The 18877-nt window shown below is 41.8% G+C and overlaps 1 protein-coding gene across 1 annotated transcript in view; it reads right to left on the bottom strand.

Moving 5' to 3' along the window:
* Positions 1-18877, bottom strand: part of SCD5 (stearoyl-CoA desaturase 5) — an 89981-nt gene that overhangs the window by 25289 nt on the left and 45815 nt on the right. The window contains exon 7 of the mRNA XM_029951621.1: positions 9070-9275. Coding sequence (XP_029807481.1) covers positions 9070-9275 — 206 coding nt within the window. The remainder of the gene's footprint in view (positions 1-9069; positions 9276-18877) is intronic.

Below are 18877 nucleotides of genomic sequence, written 5' to 3'. Positions count from 1 at the left end.
AGAATCCAGATACCATCATCTATGCAGTTATTGAAAACATCAGAGATAATGGGTGAAAAGATACAAGGCAAATTCATAATAGGCAGTTAATAAATGGTAGTTATTATTGGCTACTGAAGGATATCAAAGATGCATGAAGACACCTTTGCTGCCAACAACAATGAAGCTAAGATGACACTTTTAAAAACAGCAGTTCCAGAATCTATTATCACCTGTTAATTAATGTGTCTAACATGCTAGTCAACGATGTATTCAGATTCCAGACATTTGAGAAACTGTCTCCTCATCTTTCCAGGGGAATTTCACATAGAAATGGAATGGTCAGTGTGGGGAAAGAAAAATGACTAGTAAGGCAGTTGATGTATTCTTATGTGTGTGCGCCCACACACACGGAGAGAGAGATGCAAGTTCTCACAAAGTTCTCATAGGAAAAGTACCTCTTACAGAGGCAAACAAATAACATTTTGACCGGGAAACTTTTAAAAAGTCAAAATCAGCCACTGAATTAATATGCCACACTGGTTTCTCCCTTGCCCAAAATTTTAACCAGAAAAATAGGGAAATTTTGGTGGTAATGCTACAGCTTCAATATTGGACCATCTTGGTCTTATAACCCAGAGTATAATTTGGCTCTTTGGTTATAGTGATCGGTTGCTTTAGAAAGGCCAAAGGTTTAAGAAGAGTAAAGGACGTTCTATGTCTTCCATTGACTTTTAACAAAAGAAATCTAATTAAACACAGTTCACCTTTCTTTAGTTGATTTGATCATCTTCCGTGGAACTTAGAGATTCATAATTTTAACTTCTGGCAACTACAGCTGGATGCAGGGAACACTATTCAAAGAAAAATTATATCATCCTCCAAACTTTCACAGCATCAGGACAAGATACAATGATTTGAGGTGAGGACAGAATGGGAGAGAAGATTCCAGGGCTCAAGCTGTTAACCAAAGATAGACTGTCCCTCAGAAATGGAAGCCAAGATTCAAGGAGAGAGAATATTTACATGCACAAGTAATGTATGCAAAGAATAAATCAGAAAAAGATCAGGATGTGAGGAGCGAATATAAGAGGACAAAAAATCCTCATCTCCCCACAAAAAGAAGAAAAATTCTGCCTGAGCAACTCGCTAAATGGCTTTTATTCTCTAATAAAACTATGCAAGAGGAAGAACATCATGGCTTGGAGAACATGGTGTGATCAATGAGGGAAAATGTCCTCATGGAGAGAAGGGCACAGAGGAAGGAACAAAGCCCTCTGGCAGATGAAGAGACAAAGACTATGAGGGCAGAAAGAGGCAAATAGACAAGAGGAAGTGAACCAAAAAAGATTCATGGAACAGGGACTGAGTACCAGGAGAAATGTAACGGGGAGCAGCAAATGTCTTTCTGTGGAGAGAGAGGCCCGGTCAGGCAGGGGGGCAGATGTATGGGGGGCATCCTCTCTCACATTCCCAAACCCAAATGGGGAACTCTAGAAAGAGGGAGCAAGTATCTTCCAGAATCTGGTTCTCCCGTCTCCAGCACCTAGAACAATTCCTGGCATATAGTGGGTGCTCAAAATATAGTTGTTGAATGGAAAGTGATATATGCAGAAACGAGAAGAAAGCTGAATCCTGAGAAATGCCATGTGCCTCATGGCTTACATGATTTATTTTTATTTTTACTTTTAAATTTTATGTAAATTCAAGTTAGTTAACACGTAGTATAATAACAGTTTCAGGAGTAGATTTTAGTGATTCATCACCGAAATATAATACCCAATGCTCATCCCATTATGCATTTGGCCCACCCCTCCCCCACCTCCCCCACCCAGCAAGCCTCAGTTTACTCTTTGATTTTAAGAGTCTCTTATGGTTTGCATCCCTCTCTGTTTTTATCTTATTTTTTCTTCCCTTCCCCATGTTTATCTGTTGTTTCTTAAATTCCATATCACGTGAAATCATATGATATTTATCTTTCTCTGACTGACTTATTTTGCTTAGCATAATACATTCTAGTTCCATCCATGTTGCTGTAAATGGGAAGATTTCATTCTTTTTGAATATTTGTAATATTCCATTGTGTATATATATACACACACACCACATCTTCTTTACCCACCTTATCAGTCGATGGACTGATTATGGAAAGAGCCCATAATTTGGCTATTGTTGGTAGTGCTGCTGTAAACATTGGGGGTGTATGTGCTCCTTTGAATCAGCATTTTTTTCTCCTTTGGATAAATACCTAGTAGTTCAATTGTTGAGTTGTAGGGTAGCTCTATTTTTAATTTTGGGGGTAGCCTCCATATTTTCTAGAGTGGCTGTGCTGGTTTGCATTCTCACCAGCAGTGCAAAAGTGTTCCCCTTTTGGGGCGCCTGAGTGGCTCAGTCGGTTAAGCGTCCGACTTTGGCTCAGGTCATGATCTTGCGGTTTATGAGTTCGAGCCCCACATCGAGCTCTGTGCTGACAGCTCGGAGCCTGGAGTCTGCTTCCGATTCTGTATCTCCCTCTCTCTCTCTCTGCTCACATTCTCTTTCACTCAAAATTAAATAAACTTTAAAAAAACGTTAAAAAAAAAAAGAAGTGTTCCCCTTTCTCCACATCCTCGCCAAAGTCTGTTGTTTCCTGCGTTGTTCATTTTCTCATGGCTTACATTATTAAAGTATGAGTTGGCAAAGAGTATACCAAAGAGCTGGGGTCTGCATATAGCATAAACAAGTGATGTTCACCTTGGGACCAGTTGGTTTTGCTGCTGCAGGACCATTAGTGACCCAACTAAGACAGGCAGTGATCAAACTAAGGGTAATTGATGAGCAAAGGAGTAGCAGAGGGTGGTTGTGCTTAAAAGGCACTGTCTCCATGTCCCCAAATTTCACTCATGTGTCTAGATGTTTGAATATCTCACCATCCAGGGCCTCTCTTTGAGGATCATTTTCTGTAGAGTTTTCCACAAAATGCAACTAACCAACCAAGGCCTTGAATGCACTCAGCCACTCAGCATCACTAATATCTAGAGAAGAATTGTTCTATTAACTTAGCAACAAGGTCTCCAAGAAAAGTGGACTCAGAATAGAGAGACTCCCTGGGGGCCCTACATGGAACCCTGAGGAAGAGCAAGGATTTTGTCTGCTAAGATGAGGTTATATTGGTTGTAAATTCCCAGATGACTCATCTCACTCCCTAGGGGATCCCCCACATGGAAGATATGGGGATGAGATAGAGAAGTGAAGATGAGTCGATTGTAGATTTGTCTGACTTGCTCTGCCCTGGCAATCTGATGTCACCAACACAGAAATACATGTGGGGTTTAGACACAGGATTGACAAAAATCACAAAAAGGAAGGTAGCACTAAGAGATGTGATACTCATTGTTGAAGAAAGAAAAAAAGACTAATGATAACAAACTGGGGGAGAAATGGAAGTAAAGGAGGTCTCAAATAGATTCTAGCCATTCAAGTCTCAATCTTATTGGAATGGCAAAATGTATACATTTTCATATCTTTCCAGGGTACCAAAACAGAAGTGCTTTACCCTTCTGGATCATTCCAACCATATTTCTCTTAGCTAATCCCATCACTATGGCAATGAGGCAAGGACCTTGCTTTTGTGTGTCTGGACTAGACTAGCAGCCTTGTCAATTACTTCAAAAATGCACATGATAGTATCTGCATGCTACTTCTTTTTTTAAATTTTTTTAATGTTTTACTTATTTTTGATACAGAGAGACACAGAGCATGAGAGGGGGAGGGCCAGAGAGAGAGGGAGACACAGAATCTGAAGCAGGCTCCAGGCTCTGAGCTGTCAGCACAGGGCCTGACACAGGGCTCGAACCCACGAACGTGAGATCATGACCTGAGCCGAAGTCAGAGGCTTAACTGACTGAGACACCCAGGTGCCCCTGCATGCTACTTCTAAGGGGATTTCTTATCCAATATGGGAATCAATTGGATAAGCAAAGCATTAGGAGGAACAGCTTCTGGATTTTTATCCTCATTCTGCCATCTTGGAAAAATGATGTGAGATTCCAGTTTCTGCTTAGAAAATGGTGGCAGAAAGGCCACTCATTTGCTCTATGAAAATACTGTCAGGCTGAGCCACTTGGGATGGTTAGTCATTTTGCTTAAGTAATTAATTAAGTACCTATGGGAGAGCCTGCTAATTTCTTACCTCATATCAATTCACACTGTCTTCCATAGGAACAAAACCAGGAATTTATGCAAGGGTGCAAGGCATCAACCAAGGGCCTACCATTTCCTGACATGGGTAATAAGAGGTGCATGGATGGGCTGTGTGTGTCTCCTCAGAAAGCTCCTTATCGGTGACTGACTCAGGTGAACAGTGTCATCCCTCACCCTCGCCCTCGCCCTCACCTTCCTTCTGATTAGGGCTCTAGTGGTCACACTGGACCTTAAACTGAAAGAATGAAGTCACACGCTAAGGTTGGTGGAGCAGAAAGATCAAAGAATCCCGTTTTCAACTGACACTGTGGTGCTACTATAACCTGGGCCTTCACAATTCTTTGATATGTGAAGGAAATAAGCTTCTATTCTGTTTAGGCCAAACACAATTCCTAACTGACATACCTACTGCCACTCTTATGAGTGGCCCCTTCTGGTCTTACTCTGACATTCGTAGGGCCCAGACCATGAGCAGAGGTGTAGGCCCTCAGCCTGACAGCCCTATTCTCTTTCCATCCCGAGCTCTGTCCTCTTTCCATACACAGCCAAGCTCATCCCCAAGCTAACACTGCCTCTTGGCCACTGTTCAGGACTAACGTATAGACCCCTCTATACCAGGAGGACAGAGCCCTGGAGAGGCTGGTGTAGACTCTGGAAGTAGGCTCAGAGCCATTTGGACAGGGAATTCTAGGTTCTGTGGAGCCCAAGGCATGGTATACAAGTGGGAGAAGATTCCAGGTGGTATGTGCCTCTGCCCTGTGATCTCCTCACCCTGTGGGGAAAGCACAGCCTTTGTAGGCATAGGACCTAGGGCAGGGCTCAGTTGCCAAAGTCTGAATGTAACACTACTAGCTTCTCTCCTTCTCACCTCCGAATGCCTGCCTTTTTGTCATTCACAACTGGGCAGTAGAGCAAACCTTGAAGTAATCCAGTTAACTACTTGTTACCATAGCTTTGGTAAAATGATCCTTTAGAGGAAAAGTCTAGAATTATAGCTTGAACTGTGTTGTTTTCCTGTTATCTTTAATGCCACTAGCCTCTCTTTTATTACACTGTGTAATGGAAAGCTGAGCAAGCCTGGCTCTCTGGCAAGCTCTTCTTTGGTGCGTTGTCATGAGGATGGCTGAGCACAAATTTATCAACCAACTGCAATGTTAGTGCTGGGTCAGCGCTAGAGTTAGTGGGGCGGCTGCGAACCCCGGGCACCAAAACTGGAACAAAGACCGGTGCCCTCAGAGAATCCTAGAAGAGCAGGTGGGGATTCTGACTCCGAGAGGTGCTCTAGAAGGTGTGCTATCGAAGTGATCCAGGACTGAATCTCTGTTGCGCAAGGAGTTCCCCACTCAGCTGAGGGTAGCAAGGACAATCCTGATGTGGCAGTGCTGCCAGTGACAGGGCCGCTCCTCCTCCAGCTCACACCCCAAGTGCAAGAACATTGTCTTTAAGGAATCTGTTGCCTCCACATAGTCTGATGGCAGGAACAATAAAGCTGGCATCTCAGACTTGAAAATACCAAAACCCTTGTGTATTCTGGAAGCTCTCCCCTTTAGTGCAGTGATTCTAAGCCTCATTTTGGATTACGGATCTCTGTTCTCCAGGCTGGATAATTACCAAAGAACATGGGTACTCCCCTACACAGCAGATAACCATTGTAACCCTTTTCAGACAGCAAGGTATAATCAAAGAACATGGAGCAAATAATTTGAGATGTAGGAGCTTGCCACAGAGTAAATATATGTGTCCCCCCAAATTCACACAGTGAAATCTAATCCCCAAAGCAATGGCATTAGGAGGTGGGCCTTTGGGAGGAGATTAGGTCATAAGGGAGGAGGCCATGGGATTAGTCTCCTTACAAAAGAGACCCCAGAGAGCTCCTTCCCCCCTCTGCCATGTGTAGAAATTGCAAGAAGTAGGCCGTCTACGAACCAGGAAGAGAACTCTCACCAGACACCAAATCTGTGGCACCTTGATCTTGGACTTCCCAGCCTCCAAAACTGTGAGAAATAAGTGTAGTTGTCTAAGGTATCTAGGCTATGGTATTTTTGTTATAGCAGCCCCACAAGACCAAAGCAGTACTTCTGTCTCCAGCTTTCAATCTACATTTTGTTTATTCATTTTCTCATAGGAGAAATGGAAGGCATGAGCTAAATGATTTATAAAATACCTCCCTATTCTTTTTAAAATATAATTTATTGTCAAATTGGTTTCATATAACACCCAGTGCTCATCCCAACAAGTGCCCTCTCCATGCCCATCACCCACTTTCCCCTCTGCCCCACTCCCCCCATCCACCCTCAGTTTGTTCTCAGTATTCAAGAGTCTCTTATGGTTTGCCTCCCTCCCTCTCTGTAACTTTCTCCCCCTTTTCCTCCCCAACGATCTTCTGTTAAGTTTCTCAAGATCCACATATGAATGAAAACATACGGTATCGGTCTTTCTCTGACTGACTTATTTCACTTAGCATAATGCCCTATGGTTCCATCCACGCTGCTACAAATGGCAAGATTTCATTCTTTCGCATTGCATTGTAGTACCTCCCTATTCAAAAGTTCAATGGCTCTATAGAGTCCTATGTATTGACAGATACATTAAATATCCTTTCCCTCGTCTTCATCTAACTTCCTGTCATCTTTCAGGTCTGGGTTTAGAAGCGAGTTCCTTCCCTAGGCCCTCCCTCACCCGCACCACCCTTCAGTGTGCGCCCATGTGCCCTGCACCACCCTTTTATAGCGCTTCTCTCACTAGAGTATAGTTGTCTGTACATTATTTGTGGGTTCCCTGCTGGTCTGCAAATTTGGGGGAAACAGACACTAATCTTTAAGGTTGTATCCTCAACTCCGATTCTTAGCAGGGACTCAGTGTCATATATGAAGTGATGATTGAGTGGATGACACAAGTGGGTGGACGGCTGCGATCCCCTCCGGTCACCGGGCCGGTGAGGAAAGATGTTCTCAGGTAACTATTTAGGGAACATGCTGAAATAGTCTCTGTTCTTCTGCCTACGTCTAGAAATAGTCTTTGGACATAAGTGCCATGAGTATATATCTAATGAATCAAATTACCACATTTTTAAGAAAAAAAATGAAAAAAAGATCTTCCATTTTTATGGTGAGAGAAACCCAGACTATTATACTCAGCTCAGTTCTCATCAATAAAACAAGATCCTCAGAGCTCTTCAAATTAATCTAAGGCCTGATTGTCCCAAAGCATTACTAATTACAGAGCAACATCATTTATATCACAGAATTGGAAATGACACACATATTCAGTTGCAGAGTGATCGGTAAATAAACCATGACACTCAACTAGAGAACTCACACATCCTTCAACAATGGTGCCTCCAAGATAATCTGAAGTGCAAAAGCAAGATATAAAATTACATATGCAGTGTGCCTGTCATCATGGGAAATATATCAGATATGTGGATAAAATGTGGAAAGATATACCACAGATTATTAGTGGCTGTGTTTATGTGTTAGGACTTGAGTTGTTTTCTTTCTACTGTTCTGAATTTTGCAATTTTCTTTAATGACTTTTAATACTTTATGTTTATGGTGAAAAATCAAAATGAATAAATCATTTAATTATTAAGTGAAAACCTCTTGTTATTTTCTGCCAGAGAACTTTTGACTACTGATACTGGGTGTGTCCACTGAAGGAGCTGTGTTGAGGCTCACAGTGACCCTCTGGAGAAACCGACGGATGCAGGGGATGGAAACACACTGAATCCTCCTCTGGACTAGCAACTGCCTATGTGTTAAAAATAATCACTAATATTAGCTCTTAACTATGAGCCAGGCATTTCCCATACATTTTTTTCCCATTATGTCTTCATAAGAACTGTAGGACATAATGGCCAAGAGCAAATCTTTGCTAGCACATGGAGGAGCCACAAAGTCTGATCCTAGGCAGTCTATCTCCATAGTCCACCATTTTCTCACTACGTGCTGCTGCCCACTCCAGTGTAAAGAGAGAGGCTGAGGGGAAAGTGAGCACAATTCTAAGCCATACTTCTTTCATGAAAGAATCACTGTGTCAGGCAAAGGTACAGCCTCTATTTCTATTTTCAGGACTTTCTATTTAGATAAGATCTCAAATATGACTCTTGCTTGTCAGTGGAGATGGTCTCTGGCAACCATTTTTCCACCATATTATCTCAAGGCTCTAACCAAAGTACAATCCATAAATTGTTTCTCTTTCCACATAAATTCATTACATTGGGGCAAAAAGCCCATGTATAAATGTTCTCCTAGTGGCCAACTTTGCAGATCCAGACCAACATGGATATAGTCTATGCCAGCTTCCTGGTTACAAGGTGAAAAATAGCCACTCTCTATTTGTTAGCACAATTACAAGTGATTTTCCCCATGTGCCTGTTGAGAGTAGATTTACCTTGCAAATGCTGACTGGCTGAATATATTCAGCCAACACCATGAGTGCACACAAGCATTTTGAGGCTTTCTGTTACACGGTCCCAGTTTCTCTGCACAGAAACCCACTCGTGTAACATTTCCAGGAGTCAGGGGAAAGGAGCCATCACTATCAGAGAATTCCAGGAGAATAGAGAAGGATACCTGGAGACAGTCCAGTGTTGTTGGAGTCAAGGATCACTGGAAACTCTAATGGGGGAGTAGGCAACTACAGAAACAGGTTCTATGAAATCAGCCATGTGGATTGGTCTGAAGGAAATGACACTGAACATAAAGAAAACACATTTAAAATTAAAACAGCTGTGTAAACAGGGAAGAGTTAATGAGCAAAAGAAAACACAGTAACAGAGATAATCGTAACAAGAAGGGTAAGTGCTCAGTATGAGGAGAACTACTTGGGGATATATTTACACCCCACTGTGCTCTGTCTCTTGGTCCTGTCCTCTGAGGGACAACTCTATGGTGTCTGTTCACTTACTTTCTCTGGAATTGGACCACGGGATCAGCCAGCAGGTCTGTGAGGTCAAGCTTTCTTCCCTTCTCAATGACGTCTGGATGTTTGCGAACCAACAGCCACCCAATATGGGAGAAGAAGAAGCCCCGGCGGGCATTGTGTGGGTCAGCGTCAGTCTCTGAGTACTTGTGGTGCACTCGGTGGTCCCTGGACCACTCGAAGATGTCATTCTGCAGAGAGAACACACACCCTGAGTGAAGAGACAAAGCACCCTGGCGCCATCTTGAAAGTTTCTCAGACGCCCCCTGTGCTGCACCCCCCACTGTCCTCACTACTGACTTCCACTTTGCTCCCATCTTCAACCCACAGTCTCTTCACTTCAAGTTCAATCCCTGGGATTGGTCTGGGATGGTTTCCATGAAAACAAGAGGAAATCCTCATTTAGTAGGGATCTCGCTTGGGTTGAGGGTGTGTCCACTGTAGGAAGTTCAGGCTTGCTGAGTGAATGAGAGGAGAAACCTGGAAGTTCTGGTGGAGGGGGGGGGGGGGTATTGAAATCTCCTGGGACAGCATTCAAGTCAAGAAGAGAGAGATCCAGTCTCAAAATTAAGTCTTGTTGTCAGAGGAGAGAGGTCATCTTGAGTATGAAAGAAGGTTGGTTCTTGGCCTGAGTCTCTCTGGCCACCCTCTCATTCTTTAATGGCCTTCGTGTCCAACTTACAGAGAGCAAGAAGCCAGGAAGTAAAAACCCAAAGAGCTACTTTACCAAATCTCTGCAAAATACCAAGACACAAATAATACTGTTTGAAGACTGTTCTATCAGTGTGTCACAGGAAGGGAGAGGAAGTGATTTTGGTTCCTTGAGGAATCTGATGTACTTGGTCATAGAAGCAGAAATGCTTAAGGTACAGGCTGTGCTTCCTGGAATCCCAAGAGAGACTCTGGTTCCCAGGGAAAGAGAAGCATTGTCTAGCAGAGTATGCCAAACTCAGGCACACTTGGGGGACACATCCTACTGACCGTCTTATAATAGGAGCCAGAAGGAGAATGTCAAAAGACTGGAGGTCCTGGATGAGCTGTCAAGGGCAAGAACCAATGTCGTGTAGGCTGATATTATTAATGAAACCTTATCCATAGCCATGGCCAGTGGGATCTATAGACTCAGTTTATACTCAGTTTTGTTTTTCTCTGACAATGCTTTCAAAATGTTGAGCAGGCAAATTATGCCAGGAAGTAGTTCTTTTGATAGGAAAATAAGTTTGAAAATAAAAATAAATTTATAGGGGTACCTGGATGGCTCAGTCAGTTAGGTGTCCAATTTTTGATCTAGGCTCAGGTCATGATCTCATGATTCATGAGTTTGAATCCCTCCTTTGGCTCTATTCTGATAGTGTGGAGCCTGCTTGGGAGTCTCTCTTTTTCTCTCTCTCTCTCTCTGTCTCTGCTCCTCCCCCACTTGTGCTTTCACTCTCTCTTTCAAAATAAACAAACTTAAAAAATAAAATAAAATAAATTTATAGAGTGCATAAGCCCCCTCTTTAAAAAAGTCATAATGCATTGACACCATACTATTCAGGACATAGTTATGTTTTCACTAGAAATCTGTCATTTCACAGGCTGGCTTCATCCTGCTGATGAGAAGAGAGGGAACTGCTTTATGCTCAAAGTTCCAATAGTTTCTTTAACCAAAATGGGGTTCACTGAGTTTTTGTTTTCTCTGGCTCATCCAGTACTCCTGGGAGGCTTTTCAACTTTGTTTATCCAATAGCACCACTGAAAGCTTCTCAATTTGTTTTACCCTTGGGTAACAGGACAGAGAGGGGGCAGGTAGAAAGACGTTAGGAGTTATGTGCTCAGCTTTGACTATAAGAAGAGAAAAGAAGCTTTGCACAGTGGCAGTATCATAGCCAAAGGTTTATCCAAGGCCCGATTATTGCCAGTTAAAAAGAGAAAAGAGGTTCTTAGTAGTCTGTGCAAGGCAAAAATTATAGCCTGGCTTAGTGAGATAAGAAAGAGGTCTTTAGATTTTTACCAGATTATTTAAACACAGTGGTTGGAAAGAAAAAGTATTTGTTATTTATAATCATAGAATCTGGAGTTAGAAAGGAATTTCAAATGTCAGTCAAGACCACTGCAGCCCAAGGAATAATTTATTCCTTTTGCATTAGTTTACTGCAATGCCCAAATGAACATAGGAAGAAAGGGGAATACTCTGTCTCCAATTCACAGACAGTAAAATTAAGGCTTAGAAGAATTTTGCTCAAGTTCGTTGAGTAGGTCAAAACAGCAATGGAAAAAAAGATAGTGCTCTTCAGTTTTCAGTTCCCTGTCTTTTCAACAAGGTATTTCCCCTAGTCTCTAAATTTAGAGGGGGGAAGTCTTTTATAGAGAACTCTCATTTTCCTTGTTAAAAGGTTATATTTGTTGTTTATCACGATGCAATTTTATAAAAATCTGAGGAGAGGGTTCCAAAGAACTAGAAACATTATCCTCACACAATTAAGCATAATACAACTACAACAAAAGAATGGTAATGAAGACAGGTTGGAACAGAGATATTTATTTGCTTTAACTCCTCTTACTTGGATATTTTCCCAAAAGAGGCCACTTAGCCTGCAACATTGGAATGAAGCAAGGGTTTTGGCCAGATTCCGAATGGCTGAGCATATAATCGAGCCCAAAATACTTTAAGATGAATTTTTTTAAATAACCTTCTTTTATTGTTTTGTTTTTGTTTTTAATGCTAAAGCGGAGTCCAATGAAAAAGTGATTCAAAGATGTAAGCCACCAACAGGGCAGAAGAGAGCAAGATTCATATGTTTACCCAAGGGCCTTTTTCTTCCTCTTTATCTGCATTTGCTTCTGTCCTGGAGTGACTGGGAGCGGAAGCCGACCTGTGAATGGCATCTGTCTTTGATCTGTGTGTACCTAGGGTGTGTTTGGTACAGTCAATATATGTGGAAGGGCAAGTGGAGGGCTGATGAGAAGGGCGAGGTTGCTGATCAAACCTCAGGGGCGGAGAGTGAGAGCAAACAGCCCGTAGCTGCCGCCACAGCCCCAGCAATCTCCTGGTCATCTCTTCCGAGCGTGACCGCTCTTGTCTGGAACTATGTGCACTACTCCATCGTTCTCCCTTCACGGTAAAGAAAAACAACACTGAGGCATAGAGAGATGGCGAGCTTCCATCAATGAGCTGACTCTCGAGTATGTGTATTCTGTCTGTGCCCTGTGCGCACATTTCAGTAGGGCGTGATATGAAACTCAGTGGCAATTTCTGAAGACTAAATACTTACACGTTCTAACAAATCAATTGACAAATGATTCCATCTGCGACTCAGAGTTTATACCTTACGGTACTGGGAGATCACAGTCTTAATCTGCCACCTCATTACCTTCATAAGTGGACGCTCACTTTTATGGAGTTTATTGATCATTCCTGGCAAAGAATTGGGGTGGCAAAAAGTGCTACATTAGTTTTCTAAGAGTCGTGGGTATAAATGAGGCACAGGCAGCTGGGGGCACTAGAGAACAGGCAGAGGAAGAGAAGCAAATCAGGGGTGGATGGCTCAGGTGGTAGGTTTTGTTATCTGAGGAGCCATACTATGTCCTATTTTGTGCTGTCCAAAAGAAACATAATGCAAGAATACATGTAATGAAAACTTTCCTGGTAGCCTTAAAAAAGTAAGAAATAAGTAAAATTAATTTTAATAATATATTTTGCTTAATACATCCAAAATATCATTTCAATATATTATTAGCATAAAATTATTGATGAGATATTTTATATTATTTTTTGGCACCAATTCATTGAAATTGGGCATTTCTTCTTAGATTTCTAGCATACCTCAATTCAGACCAGCTACAGTTCAAGTGCCCAGTAGTCACGTGTGTTTAATGGTTACCATATTGAACAGTGCAGGTCCAACTCATGACTTGTCCACTTTTCTGTATGTGTGTTATGCTTTTCGAAGTTTAAAAACATTCAGTGTCGTTTACTGGTAAGAGTGTCAAACTGTCACAAGCCATGTGAAGGGCAAACGAGCTGCACATATCAAAAGCATTAAAATTGTGCCTATCTTTCAATTTAGCAATTTTGTTTTCTAACCCTTTTTTTAAAGTTTATTTATTTTTGAGAGACATGGAGACAGCTCGAATGGGGGAGGGACCAACAGAGAGGGAGAAAGAGAATCCCAAACAGGCTCCATGCTGCCAGCACAGAGCCTGATGCGGGGCTCAAACCCACAAAACCGTGAGATCATGACCTGAACCGAAACCAAGAGTCAGATGCTTAATCAATTGAGCCACCCAGGCACCTCTAGTAATTTGTTTTCTAGAATTTATCTTAAGGAAATAATCATGGTTGCGTGCAGAGATTTAACAGCAAATATGCTCACTGAAGTGAAAACTGGAAATACCCTGGATTTCCACATAATGGGATTTGATTGAGTACTTTGTGATACACTAATTAACTGAATACTATTCTTGTGTGTGTATGTGTGGGTGCACATAGAAAGTTTCTGGAGATAACTATTAAGAGGAAGGAAAATCTTAGGGTTCCCTCAGGGGTGAGACTGGAAGGGAGGAGATGAGGAGAAACTTTCATACTTTACCTTATACTCTGAAATTTTCAACAAAAGCATCTGTTGGGTTTTTCTTTCCTTACTCTTTTTTTAAAAATATTTTTTATTTAGTTTTGAGAGAGAGAGAGACAGCGTGAGCAGGGGAGGGTCAGAGACAGAGAGGGAGACACAGAATCCGAAGCAGGCTCCAGGCTCTGAGCTAGCTGTCAGCACAGAGCCTGGCGTGGGGCTCGAACCCACGAACCGTGAGATCATGACCTGAGCCAAAGTCAGATGCTTAACTGACTGGACCACCCAGGTGCCCTGCATCTGTTGGTTTTGAATTAAAAACCAGTTAACAAAAAAAAAGGATACTGTACACTGACATGGAGTGATGAAAGGGAAAATAGTTAAGTGAAAATTAGTTTTCAAAATAAGTACAATTTTAACCAAAATGGGTGCATAGAAAAATAAAGAAAGTATGTTAAGTCAACCTGTTTTAGAGTGGTTCTGTCTAGGAGATGGGATGGTGGGTGAACTTAAAAATTTTTTCCCCTGCATTTTCTAAATTTTTATAATAAACAAGGTCTTTTTTTTTTCTTTTCTTGTTTTTTGGGGGGAGGGGTAAATCTCAGGTAAACAGATTTTTTAAAACATTTCTATACTCCTGAGTCTAAACAACCCAGCTTCCGCCATTAGCTCCATGTTAGGAAAAACTCCATTTAAGAGTACGATTCGTTTAGTGATCAGGTCAGTTCCACATCTTCACACCGTTCTTCTACTATCTTTTTTCTTCTTAGCACCCATCAACCAATCCCACCTCCATCAGCGTGACAGTGCCCTTGCTGAAGGGCACCCTGTGTCTTGTACCTTTAATACTTCACTCTCTGTCATAGACAACGTCCCTAAACAGGGTCCCTGCTGAGACTGTGGAAATTGAAATTGATCGTGGGGTGATTTTTCTCCATAAGCACAGCCTTTGAGTATTATCAAGGTCTTGGGCAAAGGTGATCCATCTCAAAAGCTCCACTGAAGCAGATTATAAAGCAATGTGCTCTATCAGAACTACTTTGCTCCAACTTCCTTTTATGTTCAAAATAAGTTCTTGAATCCAGTCCTCTAAAGTGGCAACAGGGAAGCCTGTCTTTTCAAGCCCACATAATTTCCACTGGTTAGCTAGGTGAAGGCTAAATGTAAACAGTATTTTTGGCTTGTGCCGGTCAACAGATCTGAAGCCAGAAGCGTTGATCAGCTTTCCCCCAGCCTAGCTGCAAACAGATGTGTGCTTCTGACCAGACACCACTGAGGTCGTTCTGTCCCCTAATTCAATTGTGTGCCTGCTTAAAGTTCCAAAAGGGGAAATTTACCAGGTGGCCTCAACACATAGCCAAAGGGAGTTCCATCTGTGTTCATAAGACATCTTTGTTTCTTGTCAGCAGTGGAAAACAAACTAGGACCAACATGTCCCCTCCAACAGTCCAACAGTCAGGTTTTAGAGGAGAGAGAGAGAGAGAGAGAGAGAGAGGGAGTGTGTGTGTGTCTTGTGAACGAATGGCATCTTATCTGGAAAAATAGTCATTCTGCCAAGGGAATCAGAGAGGAGAACACACCGCTGCCTCTACTCTTTGGGGCCCACAAAGCTAATCTGAAATAGACTTTACCTCAGTCTCTGGGGTCTGAATTTAATCTCCTCCAGTTCAGATGCCAACACTGTACTATTCAAACAGTGAGGAACACTCAGTGCTTTCCCCATTGTTGATATTGGGTCGGCATTGATATCCCTCCAGAGAACACTGACAATCTGTAAGAAGAACCCAGAAGTCTATACCACCTGGCAAACTGTAGCTTCCAGAGCACAAGTTCCCACCTGCTGCACAGCCTTCATGTGGCACTCGGCCTGGGGAGGTTTGTATAAGTGTTGAAAGCCAACTTTCATGATTCAAAAAGTGCTGACAAAACTTAAAGATTGGAAAGAAGGAAGGGGACGTTTTATGTTTTCTTTTATTACTCCACTGTTTAAATCTCTTACAATGAGAAACATTTTTTTAAGGCATATTCTGAAAATGGCTTGGGCAGTCTTCTTGGTAGACAAATTGGCCTCCTGTGAGTCTTCCCAATATGGCTTTTGGAGATATTTTTGGTCAGTTATGTGACACTGTTCTAGTATCCTGAGTTATATCTCCTTCTCTCAATGAGTCAAAATTTCAGGGAAGAAAGAGCCTCAAAAACAATGACAGCCCAGCGGCCAAGGGCACACCTTGCTCCTCAATCTTGCTTTTTAAATACCACCTCTTACACCGTTGGTGGGAATGTAAACTGGTGCAACCACTTTGGAAAACAGTGTGGAGGTTCCTCAAAAAACTATCGATAGAACTCCCATATGACCCAGTAATAGCACTGCTAGGGATTTACCCAAAGGATACAGAAGTGCTGATGCATAGGAGCACATGTACCCCAATGTTCAAATCATGGAAAGAGCCTAAATGTCCATCACCTGATGAATGGATCAAGAAGATGTGGTATATATATATATACAATGGAGTATTACATGGCAATGAGAAAGAATGAAATCTGGCCATTTGTAGCAAAGTGGACAGACCTCGACGGTGTCATGCTAAGCGAAATAAGTCAGGCAGAGAAGGACAGACACCATATGTTTGCACTCATAGGTCTAACAGGAGAACAGGAGAAACCTAGCAGAGGACCATAGGGAGGGGAAGGGGGAAAGAGAGTTGGGGAGAGCAAGGGACACAAATCATGAGAGACTATTGAATACTGAAAACAAACCGAGGACTGAAGGGGAAGGGGGAGAGGAGGAAGCGGGTGATGGTCATGGAGGCAGGCACTTTTGGGGAGAAGCACTGGGTGTTGTATGGAAACCAATTTGACAATAAACTATTATAAATTTTAAAAATGTAAAATTTAGGCTTGAAAAATAAATCTTTCATGAAATAAAAGAAAGAAACAGACTTTTAATTCTAGAGAACAATCTGACGCTTCGCAAGGGGTGGTAAATGGGGTGATGAGTTAAGTAGGTAATGGAAACTAAGGAGTCCATTTGTGCTGACCACTGGGTGATGTACAGAAGTGTTGAATCACTATATTATATATCTGAAACTAATATAACACTGCATGTTATCTAACTGGAATTAAAATAAAAACTTAAAGGTAAGTTAAAAAAATAAATAAATACCACTTTCCATTAAAAAGTGTCAGGACTTTAATGATATGGCAGATGCCTAAGGCAGGAAAAATATAAGAGGAGTGTGGTCTGTTTTGTTGTGCCAGAAAGTCAAGAATTGCTCAAAAAATGATGGGAATGTGTCAAAAAAGACAGCAAAGTCCATTTGTAGTGCCTCCCACTGAATAAACTGGGATAATTTGATAAACAATCTGGGGCATTAAGATGACTAACAGTAATGGATTAAAAACCATTTCATAAAATAAGCAAGCATCCATGAGCCAATAAACAAACAAACAAACAAACAAACGATCAATGTAGAGGTAGAAGAGATCACGGAGTGAGACCAGCACTGTTTTGCAGGTGCCATGGCAATAACTGATTCCAGCAAGAATCACCCATGTATGCCGAGACTACCAGATAAAAGGTTGATGAAGGAAAAACATTTACATAGGCTTATAGTATCTCAGCTAAATCACTTATTCATTACAAAAGGAAAAATAATCATTTTGCAAAAGATATTGAGTAAACACCACCTTAACTAAGTGATCAAAATTCGTACTACCTATCATGGGATGATGACAAAGTATATCACGCACCTCTTATTTGGTGCTCAGGACACAGGGTTATTCATGCAGCATTCCTGACAAAGATGCACAGAATGTAGGTTTGAGAAAACATGAGCAAACCAAAATGGGGGACAGTCTACAAAATAGCTAGTCTATGCATTTCAAAAATGTCAGTGTCAGAAAATCAAGGTAAGGACTGAGGAAATATTCTAGATGGAAGGAGACTAAAGGGTCATCACAACTCATTGTAATACAGGATCCAGAACAGGTTCTTGGGCTAGGAACATAGATACAGCATTTTATCAACATTAAATCCCCTGATTTTGGTCCATGTTCTATATTCTTACAAAATGTCTTTCCTACTAGGAACTACAATGAAGTTCCTATAAATGAAGTATTTAGGGATTAAAAGGTGTGCTGTTTATAACTTAGTCTCAAATGATTAAAAAAAAGTAACGCAGAAGAATGCATATACACACACACGGAAAGAGAAAGAGAGCGATAAAGCAAATGAAGCAATAGTATCAATAATTAGTGAATGTGGGTGAAGGGTATCCAGGAATCCTCATGGCATTTTTCCAATTGTTTTGTAAGTTTGAGATTATTTCAAAATAAAGATTTAAAACTACAAAGAAAAATATTTTCCCTTCCACTCCATTTCTACCCTGTCACTTTCATTCAGGCTTTTGTCAGTCTGCTTGGCTCCTGTAATGGCTTTCTGACTCATAGGGCCTCGGTTCTCTCCCCTGGGCAGTACACGTGGTACACTGTGACCTTCTTCCCCATATTCACTCTCCCCAAATACCTATCACCCTCTTGTTTATCATCCAAAGCCTCTCCATATTCCTTTTCTCACCAAGCCTAAACATTTCTTCTTCCTGACAATCAGAGAGCGTCAACTGCTCTGATCATCCTTATCTTTCCCACTTCATTTATTCTTTAATTGGACAAATATTTACTGACTGTTGGTATGTGCTAGGAGATAAGAAACAGGACAATCAAGGCTCTGTCCTCAAGGAGTTTATATTGTATGGAGGAGACAAACAAAATTAATGGAGTCAACATAAATAAAATCACTTCAGATCAGATTAGTGCTATGAAGCAAATATGTACAGGAAGTAATGAGGGGACCGGAAGAGAGGCAAGGACTTTCTTACTGGGTAATCTGCAAGCTGGGAAGAACTGAGTGGGAAGGAGAAGGGAGCTGTCTGGGGCGAAGGGAAGGACTGGGAATGATCCTGGAAGTAGGAGACTGGTGTGCAGGGTGCAAGGAGGTAGGGCAAGAGTGAAGCCTAAGAGGTATGTGGTGTGATGAAGAATATATCTGGTGTTTGTCCCCTGTGGTTCCTGGTTCAGAGCTTTACAAACCTTTGGAATTTCCTGAGTGGTAAGTTTCCTTATTATGCTAATGGGGTGACTCTGGTGGGCCCCCAGATAGCTTCAGGCTCATGCTGGTCACCAGAAAGACCCACCAGGTGACTACGAGGTTGGCACTTTGGGAGGGTAGGGGGACTGGAGACGGA

The sequence above is a fragment of the Suricata suricatta genome, chromosome 1 (genome assembly GCF_006229205.1).
Source record: "Suricata suricatta isolate VVHF042 chromosome 1, meerkat_22Aug2017_6uvM2_HiC, whole genome shotgun sequence".
Lineage (NCBI taxonomy): Eukaryota > Metazoa > Chordata > Mammalia > Carnivora > Herpestidae > Suricata > Suricata suricatta.
This window is presented reverse-complemented; position numbering and strand designations above follow the sequence as displayed.